The sequence below is a fragment of the Arachis duranensis genome, chromosome 6 (genome assembly GCF_000817695.3).
Source record: "Arachis duranensis cultivar V14167 chromosome 6, aradu.V14167.gnm2.J7QH, whole genome shotgun sequence".
Taxonomy (NCBI): Eukaryota; Viridiplantae; Streptophyta; class Magnoliopsida; order Fabales; family Fabaceae; genus Arachis; species Arachis duranensis.
Genome location: NC_029777.3, coordinates 100,075,316 through 100,092,360, shown reverse-complemented (window position 1 = coordinate 100,092,360; position 17,045 = coordinate 100,075,316). Strand labels below are relative to the sequence as shown.

At 33.2% G+C, this 17,045-nt stretch overlaps 1 protein-coding gene and 1 long non-coding RNA gene across 2 annotated transcripts in view; both read right to left on the bottom strand.

Moving 5' to 3' along the window:
• Window positions 1-691: 691 nt before the first annotated feature.
• Window positions 692-4,524, bottom strand: LOC127748561 (uncharacterized). Its single transcript, XR_008010677.1, has 5 exons — window positions 3,941-4,524; window positions 2,390-3,104; window positions 2,225-2,315; window positions 1,122-2,106; window positions 692-960 (listed from the first exon to the last, which is right to left on the bottom strand). It is a non-coding gene; the product is annotated as an uncharacterized LOC127748561 (long non-coding RNA).
• A 761-nt stretch (window positions 4,525-5,285) lies between these two features.
• Window positions 5,286-17,045, bottom strand: part of LOC110273058 (xyloglucan O-acetyltransferase 4-like) — a 15,324-nt gene continuing 3,564 nt past the window's right edge. The window contains exons 2-5 of the mRNA XM_021125908.2: window positions 16,856-17,001; window positions 15,877-16,166; window positions 7,462-8,239; window positions 5,286-5,356 (exon numbers count right to left, since the gene is read on the bottom strand). Of these exons, the coding sequence (XP_020981567.2) occupies window positions 5,286-5,356; window positions 7,462-8,239; window positions 15,877-16,166; window positions 16,856-17,001 (1,285 nt within the window). The remainder of the gene's footprint in view (window positions 5,357-7,461; window positions 8,240-15,876; window positions 16,167-16,855; window positions 17,002-17,045) is intronic.

Genomic DNA, 17,045 nt, shown 5'->3' with positions numbered 1-17,045 from the left:
TGCAATCGACCTACGAGGCCTTCGATGTGACTGTGGTGAGTTCCAGGTGGACCGGATTCCTTGTAGACATGTGTTCGCATGTTGTGCCAACCAGCGACTGGATTGGAAAGTGTATGTGCATGATGTTTACAAGATGGACCAAATTCGGCGGGTGTACCGAGCAAGATTTAGGCCACTAGGTAATCATACTACATGGCCTGCTTACAACGGACCTCGGTTCGTACCAAATCTGTACCCGAGACACGTCACGAAAGGTTACCCCAAGATGACGCGCTTCTTGATTGAGATGGACACGCGAATGTTACGTCGCCCTAGGCGATGCAGGCTATGTGGGGTTGAGGGACACAGTCGTAGCAGATGCCGTCAGTCAGCGGGCGCAAATGCTGACAGAGATGCTCATTAGATTCACATTCTAAGATGATATTATATATGTAGCATCATATAGTAGGAAAAGACTTGTTCCATTTGACTTAACAACGTATGATATATGTATCATTGTATAATATATCATGAATTCTCCTATTGAGTTAACATGACCTGATATATGACATTATAATAAATTATGACAACATAGCATTAATAGATATCTGTAGCAGTATATAATATGACATCAATTGTCCAGCTGTGTTAATTTGATATGATATTAGTAGCAATATATGAACTTCATAAATACGTAAATACTCTCAGCATACAAAGTAACCTTACTATAGTCCAACTAAATAATACATAAGGACCAACACATACAAGGATCTTTAAACATAGTCCAGTTCATTAATACGTAAATAAGTTCATTACACCATAACTATTTTCTCATTGATCACTTTACATCCTTCACAAATTCCTTGCATTTCTTGGCGGCCTTTTTGAACACAGATGGAGTGTAGCGATTAGCGCTACGACATGGAAGATCAATCCTAAGATTGTAACCTTTGTCTTTGTCATCCAGAGTGCGTGCCTGACCTGGATACAATTTTATAAACACAATTAAATATAGTCCATTATGTACTCAAGGCAACATAGATACCACATATCATTCAGGAAAAACCAAACAGAGATACCATTTATGACCACAAAATAAATAACTAATCTATCAAGTAAAGCAAAATACTCAATATAAATACCATCATTACAGGAATCTTCGTCCTCATCGAACTCCTCTATTTCATCCTCCTCATTATCGTCCTCGTCATCCGGGTTGTCCACTAGATACGCATTGGTCTCTTGATCGAGTGTGTTAGCATTTTCTTCAATGAGTCCCATGGAAACAGGGTGCGGATTTTGACTATTAAGAACTCCGCGTCCACCGTCACTCCTACTAGAGTCAACAAATACGAATCCTCCAGAAGCCACCGATGAGGTATGGCCCGGATACCTCGCATCCAACGAATACCTCCCTGGCATGAACTCAGTTTGATGGCCAAATTGTGATTGTCCTACATCTCCAACCATAAACCCAAGCAACTGGCTAAAAGAACCGCCTTCGCATGGTTCAAACTGTGACACACCCCAATATTGTTGATGCTGTGGAAATGATGGGTTGAAATGTGTCTGAGGTACATACTGGCCTGAGAAATGAGGTTGTTCTTATGGAAGCGGATTTGGAGGTGGTATCTGAGGAGAATGTGGCTCCTGTTCTTTATTGTCATCATCCATATCCTGATTACCCTCATCCAAATCCTGATTACCCTCATCATTCTCTTTACCCACAAGATTCGACAAGTTCAAGCGGTTCCCAAATTTTCCTCGGTACCAATGCATGTAAGTATCCAACGGATGCTGTGAAGGCATGGGAAGCTCAGAAAGAACGTGGTGATGCCTGTTTGTCCAATGCATCACCCAACTGTAATGAGTCGGTGCCGTGGCCCAGTTAATATTCTTAGGACCACCAGTGAGGACTTCTCCATGCGCCTTGTCCAGATTCCGCTCCTCATGAGGTACTCCCTGAACGAATCTGAATTGTCGCCTATACCTATCGGTAGCATGCCACTCGATACATTCAAATGACACCAAAGGCACTGTAGCGCTCCAGACAACCGAGTGCATATAGATTTCTGCAGGAATTATGTTCGGATCCATGCGATCCACAGCATACGCAATCCACACAAACTGGAAAAAATAAATGAAACTCATGATTACAATCCACATAACAATCACATTAACAATGGTTCATAAGATTTACGCAGGCACTAAACAGGAAACTAATACTACTTTAATGAAAACTCACATCGCCTTCCTAAAGTTCATCAAAAGCCTTCCTAAAGTCAGCTAGCTTCATATATCTATATCGTCGGTCACCACGCTTCCAGTTTCGCCACCTAATACGATACATTTAATGTTGTCAACTGAGTTATAAATATCAATATAGGGGTACATTTAATCATAAAATTACCTGTTTCTAGCGAAAAACTGCGGGGCTCCCTAGGAACCGGCGATAGATATAGCAGTCGGATCCAAGCCCAACCGAGCAGAAGTGTTAGTGGGCCATCTATTTTCTTACAGTCAACTCGAGATGTCCAGCATAACGCCCTGTAGAGGTGTGCTAGGCATGCAGATCTCCAACTGTATTGTATAATAATACCAAATTCACGAAGCAATCGTAGAAACTTCCAGTGCACATCTGCCCCTAATTTATCCCCAAACAAGATCGTTCCGATAAGCAACATAATGTGGCACTTGACATACCTCTGTATACCAATTTCATTAGTAAAGTGTAAATTTTCTTTAAGATCTCGCAGCCAAGTCAGTTTTATACAGCTACCTCTACAGTCCGACTTATGCGGTGCAACTCCAAATTGATGCAAACACTCCGCCTCCAAGACTTCAAAACTACTCATTGTCATCCCTGTAATTGGAAGTCCGTCCGTTGGAAGACCAAGAATTATAGCCACATCTTCAAGAGTCACGGCACATTCACCAATGGAAAGGTAAAACGTATGTGTGTCGGGGTATCACCGCTCGATTAGAGCATTCACCAGTGCCTTTTCACATTGAACTACCCCAATCTGTGATGCATGATAAAAGCTGGTAAGTCATAGATTCTCCTCCACCCTATCATTGTACCGATCCGGAAGAACTGGATGGTCACATGTCAACATTCTTAACTTCTACAAAAAATATAACAAAGTATTAATCAACTTCTTAACACTTACTAACTTACTACTAAAATAAAATAATTTTTTTACCACAACAACTACTAATAATAATGATAACTAATACATAAATACCTAATCAAATCTCTCTACAATAACACATTTATCTTGAATAATATCTAATATTAATTAGTCATATACTATTATTTAAACATATTTTTCTCAATTGTAAAAAATAATAATAATAATCACTCTATGCCTAAATTCTTTTTCGAACAACATTCATAACAACTAACTAACTTCCTAACAATGAAAATTACAATTAAAAAATTTAAAATTATTCCCAAAGTAAGACTAATAGTTTCTCACAACAACAACAATAACATTTACCTTCGTTCATTACAATTAATTAATAATTTAAAAAAAATTTAAAAAAATTAACCCTATTTTCAATAATAACTATAATTAAAATCGAGCCGTTGGGACTCTCTTTTTTAATTTGGTTATATTTATATTAAATAATAATTATAATACAAAATATTAATAAAAAATCACAAAAAAAATTTACGTCCTCTATTAAAAAATACCTAACAGAATCTGTTTACATTTTAAAATGTACCAACTAACAAAATAATAATAATTAATTTACTAACAATAATATTTACAATTAAAAATTAATTAAAAAAATTCTAAAAAATTTAAAAAAATTATATAAATGCTGAAAAATAATAATAATCATTCTATTTTATCTATATTTCTAATTTGCACTTCTAATAGTAACAATCATAAAAAGTAAATATTTTACAATAATAATTTTAAATAAAAAATTAAAAATATTAAAAAAAACTTACATAATCGGGATGACTGAGATAATGCATAACATGAAACTCAGGTCGATCAACATCCTTAGTTTTATACTTTTTTAGCATGCTTTTATTTCTTCAACCATGCACAGCTAAGAGGAGAAAGAAGGAACAATGGGGGCTTCAGCTTGAAAATAAAAGTTGAGAGAGTGATGTTTTCGGATGGTGAGCGGGGTGAATGCATGAGTAAGTGTTTGGTTTCAGGACACTTTTTGGGGAGCTACTGCAACGCGATGCGTGTCCATCTCCTTCGAAATCGGACCGTGCGTCTGCTGAGAGAGAAATCGGAGGGTCCATTTAGCGTGTTGAAACTCGGAGAGTCCGAGTTGTTAGTTGCTTGATACCACAAGCTGGTGAAGCCCCTCCCTCCCCCATAATGGCATCCAACTCCACTCCAGCTCCAATATTAAAAATAAAAAACGAAAAAAGGAATTAAAATTTCTTTCCTTTTAAGACTTGGAAGGGTTAAATAATTCATTATTTTTAATAACTAAAATCATCCAACAAAATTCCTTAAATTTGAAATACAAATGATTGGGGGAGACAGAGATTGGAGAAATATAAGAGAAAGAGTAAACAAACCATCGAAGATAAGGTTGTTGGCCATGTAAGGTTGTAGGTAAAGGTGTTGTTGGGGAGAATGGACACGACCAATGAGAAGAGGTTGAGATTATAACAATATTGGCAGTAACTTGGAAGGAGAGTTGGATAAAAAAGGATTTGAATGGTGATGATAAAAGACTGAAAAATGAATTAGTAATAATAAAATATTGAAAATTAAGGGTGAGGTAAGTTAATTAGTTTAGGAAGATTAGTTTAAAAATTTTGTATTATATTTTAGTGTTTGAATAATTTTGTCAACTAAAATTTATCTTCTAAAATTATAAAATAAATTTTATTTTTTTATGAGTAGATCATTCTAAATATTTGTAAGTAAAATTGATAGCTTAATCTTTTAAATACTATGTATAATTATTTTTCCTCTTTTATTTACCCATCCAAATACATTAATTTTAGCAATTGCTTAACCCCCTCTTTTCTAGTATTTTTCATTTGAGTTTTTTTAGTCCTAATTCCTATTATTTTACTTTTTTAATTTCTTTAGATAATCAATAGAGAGTCTAGCTAACATAAGCCAACATCCTATTGGGTTACATCCCCAAATTCATTAAATATAAAAAGACGTTCTAATATAATTACCTATCCTTCCCTCATTTTCACATTTCATCTTTTTCATTCTCCGTTACCCTATTTTCATCGAGACAGCTCCACTTCCTCCTCCCCGGACATGACGTCACTATTGCCGGTAACATAGTAGCTTATCGCTGCCTCCCTACCTCCAGTTGCCTTCACTATTATGCCGTGCTGAATCTTCCCCTTTCAAAGCCGTTGATATCGCGCCACCTAATTATATGAAAAAATATCCAAATCACATCAAAAAAAATTCAAAATCATATTAAATTCATTTTCAAGGGATTGAAAACATATCTAAACTATATTAAAAAATATCCAAATTATATAAAAAAAATATTCACTTTATATATAAAAAAATATCTAAATCACATAAAAAAAATCTAAATTACATTAAATTTATTTTCAAGGAGCTGTGGATGTTTCTTTTAATTAAATGTTTTTTTGTTTGTAATTGAATGTGTTTTTTTTTTAGTAAAAAAACATCTGTATTTTAATCTGAATATATTTTTTACTAAGAGACGAAAAAACATCCATTATATATCCAAAAAATATCTAAATTATATTAAAAAATTCAAATTATATAAAAAACATCCAAAAAAGAACAAGAGGCGGACACAACAGCAGCACCGCCACGGAGATCTCGCGCGATCACGTTACTAGCGGGCCTTTTTCCTGTAGCGATGACACCGACAACAGAAAAGGAAAGGACGCGTACCTTGCATGAGAGCTCCACCAGCACAACGGTCCACTACAAAGGAGGAGTAATAGAGGTCTGAGCGACAGAGTGTGACGACGAGGACATGGTGTGAGTGTATGTTTAGCGAGAATTATGTTGTTTAATCTTAATTATGCAAATTTAAAGTTTGATTATTCTTACTTAATTTAAAATCTGATTTTTAAAATTAATTTGTTAAGATGTTTATATATGTTGGATGGAATGTGTATTGTCTCTTATATTTTTTTTTTTACTTTTTCGATGGGGACTTACAAATCACCTTTTTGTATTAGCTCCCTACAACAATATAGATTATTTTTTAGGGTTATATGTATAAAAAAAGAATTAAAATTTGTCAAAAAAATAAATTTTGACATTATTTTAATTATGAAAATATGTTAATAAAAGTTTGTCAAAAATAGTATTTTTAACATATAAGTAATTGTAAAAAAAGTTTAAATCTTATTTTGATAAATATTGGCTGCCAAAAATAATTTGTTAGAAAAATTTGAGAATATATTTTCTATGATATTTATTAACTGTCAAAAATACTATTTATTTTGACACTTATTGACCATAAAATATTCTCAACAAAAATTTTTAACAAAGAATGAGATGAGATCTTGAAACTGAAGAATAAATTGAGATTTTGAAGATAAAAAATGAATAGTATGATCCCAAACTGAGATCAGTGTGATGTCAAATTTGACAGAACCCAGAAAAGAAAAGAAATAGTAGAGTAAATTGAAAACAAATGAGTGTCAAAATTGAAAAATAATTTTCTACAGTCAAATTATTCATCAAGAAAATATAGAGAACTTGACATTTGTTATATTTGTCAAAAATATATATTAATTTTAGTATTTAATTATGATGTTAAAAAATAAAATGTTAAAATAAGTCTTTTTTTTATAGTGGCTCTCATATCTTTTTTGCAGTTTTGCTTTTATTTATTTTATTTAAAATTATATTTTTTAAGAAAGCAAAAAGAAAACTTTTCGTAAAAAACTTCAATTCAATAAGAATTGGCAGAGGAACCATTATTTTATAGGTAAAATTTAATACAAGTAGGCTACAATAATTACAGTAACTATGTAAATATTGTTAAAATTAAAATTATATCTTTTTTATATTTTGGTAATATTTTTTTAAGTAACACTTTTTAAAACACTATAATCACCGTAAACATCAATTGAAATAAAAAATCCAAATAAGTGAGACAAATTACAATAACACAAAACGAGAGAGACGAATTTCAATTTTTTAATTTTTTTTTTTATTCAATTTGCCAAGGATAAAATGTGTGCTGCCAAACTTTTTTAGTTTCCCTGATCATAGCGGCATATATCATTATCGTCATTAGTTTCTATTTTCAAGTATATCACCAACAGAGCATATCATAATGAAATTAGTTTCTGTCTTAACAATAGTATGAAAAAAAAAAAAAAACTCTAGTTTTCACTTAATACATGGTGTTGAATACAAATCTACACGTCAATATGTCACGAGTTAGGGGGTAAAAAATGACTAATTTCCTAGAGAATAACGGAAGGAAAACACGGTGTAATAATTGCTTGTATTATTTATGATTTGATATTACCTGGAGAACTTAAATTTGTAAGTTTATTGAGAATTGCGAGCAACAACTCACTCCACAAATCAACAGGACCAGGCAAACACCAATGAGTACAATCATTATAACCCCTCATCCATTTGTTACCCCAATGGTCCCCAGGGTGCCCATCTGGTCTCATCATCATTGCCACAGTCACATCCAACACCTCAAAACTCTTCCCTTTCTCCATCCCCTCTTTTCTTGCTTTCTCAAACTCCTCCATTTGAGCATTCCTCACTTGCCATTCAAACATCCCTGGATCAACCTCTGACTCACTAGCAGGACCTGTCCTGTTACAATACCCTCCAGTGTTCCATGCTCCATTCTCAAAGTGTGCCGGTGCGAATGTCCTCAAAACCGTCACCAATTTCCCACACTCCTTGCAACCGTTGTTAATATAATTGAATGCCGTTCGAAACGCTTTTCTCAGCGGGAAATCACTGTTGTAGCTTGTCACGTTAGGTTGGCCACAGTACACACATCCTACAAGGTTGTCGCCTTCATGGAGGTACATCACTCTGAAAAACCAGTGTCCACCTGAGATTATGGCATAGTCTAAGTTAGGTAGCTCTCTAGCCCAATCATCATCTACCTTGTCTAACTGCAAATCAAAGGTTCCAGACGCTGAACCATTTATCATTTGTTCTTCGCCAACTATTATAAACCTGCTCCACAGCATCATCAGTGTGAAGTCATGCTTTGGAAAATACCATGTTCGATATCTATCTTCTGAATCCTTATGAATATCCTTTGGAGTTTCTTCCTGAAAAAATTATAAACAGAACTGTAAACTACCTCCTTACTACAACGGCAAAACCATATACATAACATAACACTATATATCATATAAAGCACTTGGTATATTTCTTGTCTGAAAATTTAATGTCTAAGATATCGCGTGGTTTAGGAGGATACATATATTATTTTCCTAACTTAAATTACTCAACTTTTTTAATATCTTCCTAAGTTACACTATTAAATCACTTTTAATTTATGAGTGTTAGGTTCAGTACTTTTGTTAAATTTTAGTTAGTATTTAACTATCAAAAAGAAATAGAATAATTTTATACTATTAGATATAATCTCATACCATTAAAAATATTATTAATGGCTAAAAATTAATTACAAAATCTGCTGATCCTCTAAATTTTCTCATAATTTATTTCTGTAATTTTTTTTTACTAAATTCACTATTTAATTAAAAATTTATTTAAAGATATTTTCGTATATTTTGTGTCAAGGATATAATACATTTGTTATAAATGTAAAATATAAGAGAGTAAAATATTGTTTTAATAATCAATATTTAACATAAGTCATAATTTAGTTTTTGATGTTTAAAATGTCTTGTTTTTGTATTAAAAAGTTTTAAATGGGTTTGATATTGTATTACTGTTAATTTTGAGACAAACAATTAGTATATTGAAAAGCTAATAATAGTCGATTTCAATACATAAGTAAAATTGATCAACCAATAATTATTAATATAAAATTTTTTCTTTAAATTAGGAATATTGATAATTGTTATTATATTGTGTTGAGCTTCTTTGTTAAAAAAGAAAATTAAGATTTTCTATCAGAAAAAAATAAAAAAAATATTACAAAAAAAATTTGATTATATTTTTTTAACACACGTTAATAAAAAAGATATAACTTAAATAATAACGTTGTTAATATTTATGTCACTTATTCTATTAAGTATTAACTATTTGTATCATATTTTATAGTAAAATAATATTAATTTTGTTTAAATTTTTTTGAGATAAAAATAAAATAGTTAAAATATTAAAAATTAAATTAAAATTTGATAGAATAACACGAACGTATGTGAGCTTTCTCTTTATACTACGTCATGCAAACTTCTAAAATATGGATTTTGAATGCTTGTAATGTACGTGCACTTTTAACTTATTTTTTTTAGAAAAAATACGAGAAGACAATAAAGATATTGTATAATGTATATAATGGGATTAATTTAAAATTTAAAATATTTGATAAGTAATTAACTAATTTTAAATTATAGACAACTAATTAATTTAAAATAGTTTTAATTTAAAATTTAAATCAAATATTAAGATTATCGTCAGTTTTGGAAATAAATAAACTACCTCTCTCTCTCACTTCTCTCAATATGGTTTGTCAGCGTTCTATGTCTTTCTTATGGAGTCTCGTCGGTACACTAATGCCACGGTCACCAGCCGCCATCAGAAATCGCGCTGACACTGTTTCAACTGGCGCCGTTGCCGCACAGGCCACCGCTAAGGGAGGACGCACATTTTGTGTGGGTCGAACTAACGGCACCGCAGCAACCTCCGTCGCAGCCGGTGTGTGCCTTCTTCCCGACACCGTCCTCACCTCTACCTCCTCCGATGCGCCTTCGCTTTCTCCCATTCCTTCAAGTCTCTTCTCACCAATGATACCACCATGTTCTTCTTCTTCGGATCCAAGCATGGTTAGCTTCTTTCATGATTTGAGCCCTATGCTTCACAACAGTGCCGCTTTTATCATGACTAGTCCTTTAAAATTATGTTTCACCACAATAATAGTTTCTTCTGTTTATTCATCTTCTTCTATTTTAATGGTCAATTTAGGATGGTCATTTTAGTAGGTATGTGGATGGTTATTTTAGTTTTATGTAGATAATTATTTTGATTAGATTGAATTTAGTTATATATAATTAAAATATGTTAGATGTTCAATTCATTAGGTATGCAGATAATTATTTTTATGGTTATTTTTATTAAGGGTGAGTGGCGTGTGGCAAGCAAGCTAAGTAGCGATGGTGAAATGAGATGATTATTGATGAAGGTGGGGTGGCCACCGATTGAAAAAGAAGAGAGTGTTGGAGGATTTCAGATTGTTATTTTTTTGAAATAACTAACAAAATTTTTTTAAAAATTTGAAATTTGAAATTGGAGAATTTGAAATTTGAAATTTGATGTGAAATAACTAAATAAGAGTTTTTAAATTTATTATTTTGTGGATAATTTTCATTTTTAACTCATATTGAGCTAAATAAACAGTTCATTGTACATATTGTACAAATACCCTATTAACTCTCTAGCGGGACTCTTTTTATTATCATCACCTTAGAGAAAACATTTCCCTTCGTTGTAATGCTAGCAAGAACTTTTCAGCTAACCCAACTGAAACATAAACTATATTTGCGTTAAATGTGCAACGCGTATATGTAAAAGATAGTATTTGAATCTTTTAAATTTTAAATTTATTTTAGATGATAAAATAAATTTTTTTTATTATTTATTTTATAGATAAGACAAAAAATAAGAAAAAAATATTTAAAGTTAAGAGATTATATTTTACCATCTCAAATAAGAATTTAAAATTTAGAGTATTCAAATTCAAAAGACATCATTAAAAAATATGTTCTTTTCTTAATAAATAGTTTTAAATTTAAAGTCATAGGAAAAAAATAATTAAAACATCTCAAATGATAATTTTAATTTTAATTTTATTTTAAATTCTATAAAATGACACATAAATATTTATGAGACTATATGTCATAAACAATAATTTAAAATTAAAAATAAAATTTATTCTTTTAATAGTTAGTTTTAATTCAATTAAAATTTTATATTATTTTTAATTATTTCATAAACATAATTATACGAATAAAACATTTTTATTAATTCTACATCAAAATGATATCGTATCTCTAAAATGATACCAAATTCATTTTATCAATTAATTCTAATGCAAATTTTAATTTTAAATCAATTCCCAAAAGTGATGTTCTAAAATTGTCTATACTCTTCCACGTCGTATGCGCAATTCTACAATCACGAAAGACATGAAGCACAGATTTAAAGGAGTTTCCACAGATACTCTAAATATCATCTTGAGTCAATCTTTTTCTAAATCGCAGAACATTTGTCAATAAAATATCATTTGCAATTAGCCAACAAAAAGTTTGGATTCTTTGGGGGCACTAAGCTTCCATACCTTCAAAACCAAAGTAGCACCCAAGTTCTTAGGAAGTTCCAGATAAATGGAGTAGGCCGACTTAACGAAAAAGGAGCCATTCACTGAGTGCAACCAAGCCACTTGGTCATCCCCAAAGCTCGCCTTAGGAGCTTTCGTTGCTGCAAAAATGAGAGCCTAGTCCTTGCCCAGTAACTCCAAAATGCGATTAAGATCCCAATTCGAATCTCTAACATAGTCACAAACTGTATTGTCTAACCTATCCTCTGATACACAATTTCGAACAAAATCAGCAAGCTGATGAACGCCAGGCAGCTAGTGGTCAACCCAGAATCGAGTTGTACCACTAGCACCTAATCTCCAAATAAGGTTCTCTTGAAACTGCTTCCAAACTTGACAGATTTTCTTCCACACATTAAAATAGGATTGAGGATTGTTATTTTTAAAACAAGAGTATCACCACTACCATATTTAATCCTCAAAATTCTTATCCACAAGGTCTCCTTGTCATGAATTAGCCTCCATGCTAGTTTCTTTATATTTGTGTTATTCAGGATCCTAGCCGAATATGCTCCAAAATACCATTTAGCCAAACTAGAATTCGAACTTTCTTATGAGCCATATTATCGAACACATCCTTATTCCAACTTTTTGTTACTTTCATAAAATTACTCACATTAGTTTCTAAGGAAACATCATTCCTCTAAGTCCTTCCAAAAAAAATTTTAAAATCCTCATGCAAAAGTCAGGCTGCTAGAAGTTGAAAAGGTTAAGAAATATTAGAAGAAGCAAAAGTCACCTCAAAATTCAAAAGAATTGGGATATGATCAGACCTTAGTTTTAGGAGATGCTTGACCATAGCTTGACTAAATCTTTGGGACTAGGCATTATTTACAATATACCTATCCGGCCGTCTACGAATTTCACAACGTTGCCAAGTGAACGGTTGACCACTAAAAGTAATATCTTGAAGACCACAATCTAGAAGACACCCAAAAAAAAGCTGAGTCTTAAGATAGGCCAGAAATTCCACCAGTATCTGCCACCGAAAGAACACAATTGAAATCGCCCTCACGCACCATTCCCCGGAGGTTTGCCTTGCTAAATCTTTCAACTCACTCCATACTTCAAAACGGAGGCTAATATGGCGAGATCCATAAACTCGGGTAAGGAGATATTACCACTGAGATATCCCAATGAGAAGAGTTCCAGAGACACTAAATACCACCTGCAAAACTAACTTTTTCAACCAAATACCAATCCAAAAAACCAAACTTCCTCACAATATTATTAGCTTTCGTACCATTTATATGAGTTTCCAGAAGACATAAAATTAGCATGATAATAAAAAGATAGCTCTGCAAGTAAAACAGAGAAGCCTTTACTCCGAACACCTCTACAATTCCATGTAATAATATTCATAAAAAATATGAAAAGAAGATGGTCATCAGACAGTAACTTACTGAACAGAGAGGATATTAGTGGTAGCTGAATCCAACACCATGCTTTCCTGTTTACCAACGCAAAAGGTACTTGACCATTACTGGGAGATATAGCTGCAGGGCCTTACCCGGATCAGGAGGTTTTGATTCCTACATACTGCCTCGAGCCCTGTTGTGAAGCAAACTCACCGCTTCCATAACTTCTTCAGATGGGTAATAAGTCTAAACGCTACCTTCTCCCAAGCACAAAGAATCATCTCCCGACATGTATCTAGCTTGCTTAATGAGCTCCAAGGAAAGCCAATAATCATCCTTTTTCTCCTTCACCAAATTGAGGTTCATCTCATATATTTTATCCTTCCTTTTCTCATGTTGAAAAACTTGATTATTAGGAATTCTAACATTATTTGTTTTGTTTTTTGAAGATTCTACGATTTTATTTTTCTGAGGACCTTTTTGATCCACTTTATTTGAAGAACCCGCATGATAGTGCTGTTTTGCAATAGAAGGCTTGTTAACGTTAACCTGATGAGCTTTTCGACATTCCATCATGAGTTAGTGGGCCATTTGTTTCTGATTGTTCCTGGGTGAAGACTTCAAACCTGGAACCTGACTTCTTAGTTTGGCTTTTATTAGGCACAGTATCAAAACCTTGTTTAAGCTGTCCATTGCGCTTTTGCATCTTTTGTGCTAACATCCACAGTTCAAAGTAACTAGGATATTTATGATTAACCACCCCTTTTGGGTTACCAGCATTCACGGGATTTGGTTCTGTGGAATCTACTTGAGATTTGTTCAAACTTGAATCGTGACCGCTAATCTCCCCTTTTTTCGCACCTTCTAATTCCATCCCATTCAACAACGGAGCTCCCAACGGCGCTGAATCCGTCACCAGTGGTGCCTCCTTTTCCTGTCCTTCAGAACATTGATCCATCCTATGACCATATTTGCCACAACCAAAACAAATTATGTGGAGATCCTCATATTCAATCTTAAACTCTTTGCCTAGTACTTGAATGGCTGGTACCAATTGCTTGCTCAAATCAATCTCAACACAAATGTGAGCAAATTTTTCCTTGAGTGTATGAAAGTAGTGTGATCAATATTTAATATTATACCTAACTTTTCACCCACTCTCTAGAAAAATTGTTCCATGTATAATTCAACCGGAAGGCCTGGAATCCGAATACATACTGCGAGCTTCTGTACCGGTTGATTAGAAGGGAGAAAAAACGACCTCCATCTCTGCACTAGAAGGTAGTGATTTGCCATCTGTCAGGGACCCTCAAAAAGTACGTGGCAATAATCTATTTTATCCGAAAAACGGACCAGAAAAAAGTCTCAGTGAGATCCATAATATTAACATCCCCTTTTCGTGTCTAAACTCTTCTTATCCAAGATTCAATAGCACGATAACCGATATTTTTTTCCAAAAGTTTAACAATCAAGGAGCCTTTTCATGGCTTACACCACATGACATATTCCTCTAATGAAATATCAACCATAGGTTTAGGATTGAAGGGAGTTGGATCTGTATTATCTCTTCCGGAGAGTTCCTCCATATTATACTCCTCTATGACCATTTGTACGATTTCATTTGGGGAGAGAACCATACCAGTGTCATCACACCTCAGGCTATCCCTATATGATAGTGCTTGCTGTCGGGATCCTCCAGGCACTTCACCTTCCGTCAAAACCCCAGTTGAGAAAGTCTTAGCCTGCTTATGCCCTGGCTCCATCTTATCTGGCCCTATTTTCTTATTCAGCCTAGGGATCTCTTCACACATATCTTTTGTCTCATCCTCCTCAGCTTCAATAAGAAGCTCATCTCCATTTGGTTTTGTCTTTTTTATGCTAGCTACACCTCACCAAATCTTTTTCTTCTGCAATTTTTTTGCCCACCACCATTGTACAGTCGCTCATTCTCATTTCCTCCCTGTGATATAGAGGGAGATGCAACAGAAAGGAGCCAAGAGTGAAGAGCAACGAGCACTGAAAGCGAGGTCGTGAGGTGTGCGTGATAGAGGTGAGGGTTTGGTCTCCGTCGGTCTCTTCAGAGTCGCATTATCTCCTAGGGCTCCAATTTGTATTTGTATATAGTGGAAACTTATATAAAATTATCTTTATGTGAAGTTGTCTTTATGTATTTTATGTGACGTCGTTAGATAATTTAACATGTTTAATTAAATAATTATTTAACAATTTTTAACTATGAATTTCACATGAAGATAATTGTATGAGAGTCTTCACATTTGTATATTCTTGTTCCAATCAAATTCCATGTTTCAACAATACAAATGATAAATACGTCACGTATTCATGTCTTTAAGGTAGCGTTTGGTGGAGATACAGATACTGAAAGATTGAGACTGAGAGACAGAGACTAAGAGACAGAGACTGAAATAAGTTTTAGTATTCTGTTTGGTGCCAAGTGCGAGACAAAAATTGAAACAAAAATAAAACTCTAATTTAATTTGCACAAAGGATAAAATTGGAATTAATTAATTAAAATGAGAGTATTTTAGGTATAAAATGCTATTAAAGTTTCAATCTCTGTTTCAAAAATATCAGTCCCCTGTGTCCCTACATTTTAGAGGTATTGAAATACTGAAATTTTGGGAACAGAAACAAAAATTTTAGTACCAGTTTTTGAACCAACAAACATGATACTGTCTCAGTCTCTCAGTCTCTGTCTCAGTACTGCAAAACAAACGCTACCTAATAGACAAAAATACTAGAGAACTATCGATACTAAATAGATGTGCACCTATTCTCCCTCGATTCTTTTATGTACAGTAGATATATTAATGGGAGCCATTGTTTCAAATCATAGCATTGAAGATTGGAAGTGCAACTATTGCGCAATATTCTTGTCGTGCTAATCAATTCCGTATAGCATCAATAATTAGGAGTATTCTTTATTTATTTATAGATTATGACTATTTAATATATGTTTGCATTGCATCGAAATAAAACCGCAGTTTAACCAAAACCAAGTTCAGGAATTAGAACTGACCTGTGATAACAAGCACAAGAGGGATTCCATGTGGTTCCTGGACACAGAGTCCCCAATAAATGCCATTTTCTTGCCTCTCACTAATTCAAGAAACATTTTGTGATCGAATCGCGGAAGCTCGCATTGCTCAGGTTTCCATCTCCAATTGAGAAAATCGCTATCAGTTCTTCCATGCTTGAAGCAGTTTTTGCTATCAGGGATAGTTCTGCAACTTGAATTCGTGTAATATGTTGATCCTTCTGATGTTGTTGGAACCCAATGACCCTTAAATAGGTCACAAGTTTTCTCCTCTGAAAATTAAATCAAAGGCCTAGCTAATATACACAACAAAAATAAAATAAAGCAAACGAAACAATATTACTTAAATTATTTTTTATTAACAAAAATTATAATTAATTTTATAGTAAAAATATATAAACAGTACATAAAGTGTAACCACATAAAAAAATAAATGACTATTTATATCCATAAAAGATGAAAATACTGATATATATACCCACATTAAATCGAAACTAAACTTGTACCTATCATCCGTGTGACAAAAATATCCTATCTTTGGAGGGTTGAAGTGCCACATAGGTACTTTTGTCACACGAAAAACATTTTGCATGGATACAAATTTAGTTTCCATCTAGTATAAGCACATATGTCAGTATTTTCATCTTTCATGGATATAAATGATCATTTACTCACATAACAAATATTAATTACATTATTGATAATGAAAAATTATCTAGGCAACAAATAATATAAAAAATTTTAAAAAATAATTAACAAAAAATATCACTGTTTTTTTTTACTCCTTGTTGGTCCAATAACCTGAAAAAACCAAGGAGCAAATAGCGAGGATAGCACAAGTTATTGTTTATTTAGTTTACTTCTTCCGCATCACATTCTCTTGCCCTAATCATACGCATGCAATTCTAATTCTGATAAAATTAAGATAAATAAATAAATAAATTATTATTTAAGAATTTACCATATTGATTTTCGGATGGTGTGTTTGGCTCGGAGATATCAGCAACTTCTTCTTCGTCATTATTCTGGGAGAGGCTCTCATCGGTTTCATCAGATCTTTGATTTGGAAAAACGGTTGAAGCGTTGGGGGAATAGAGAATAAAGAAACTGAAAAGCGAGACCAAGAAGAATAAGAAGACTAGAACAAGAGG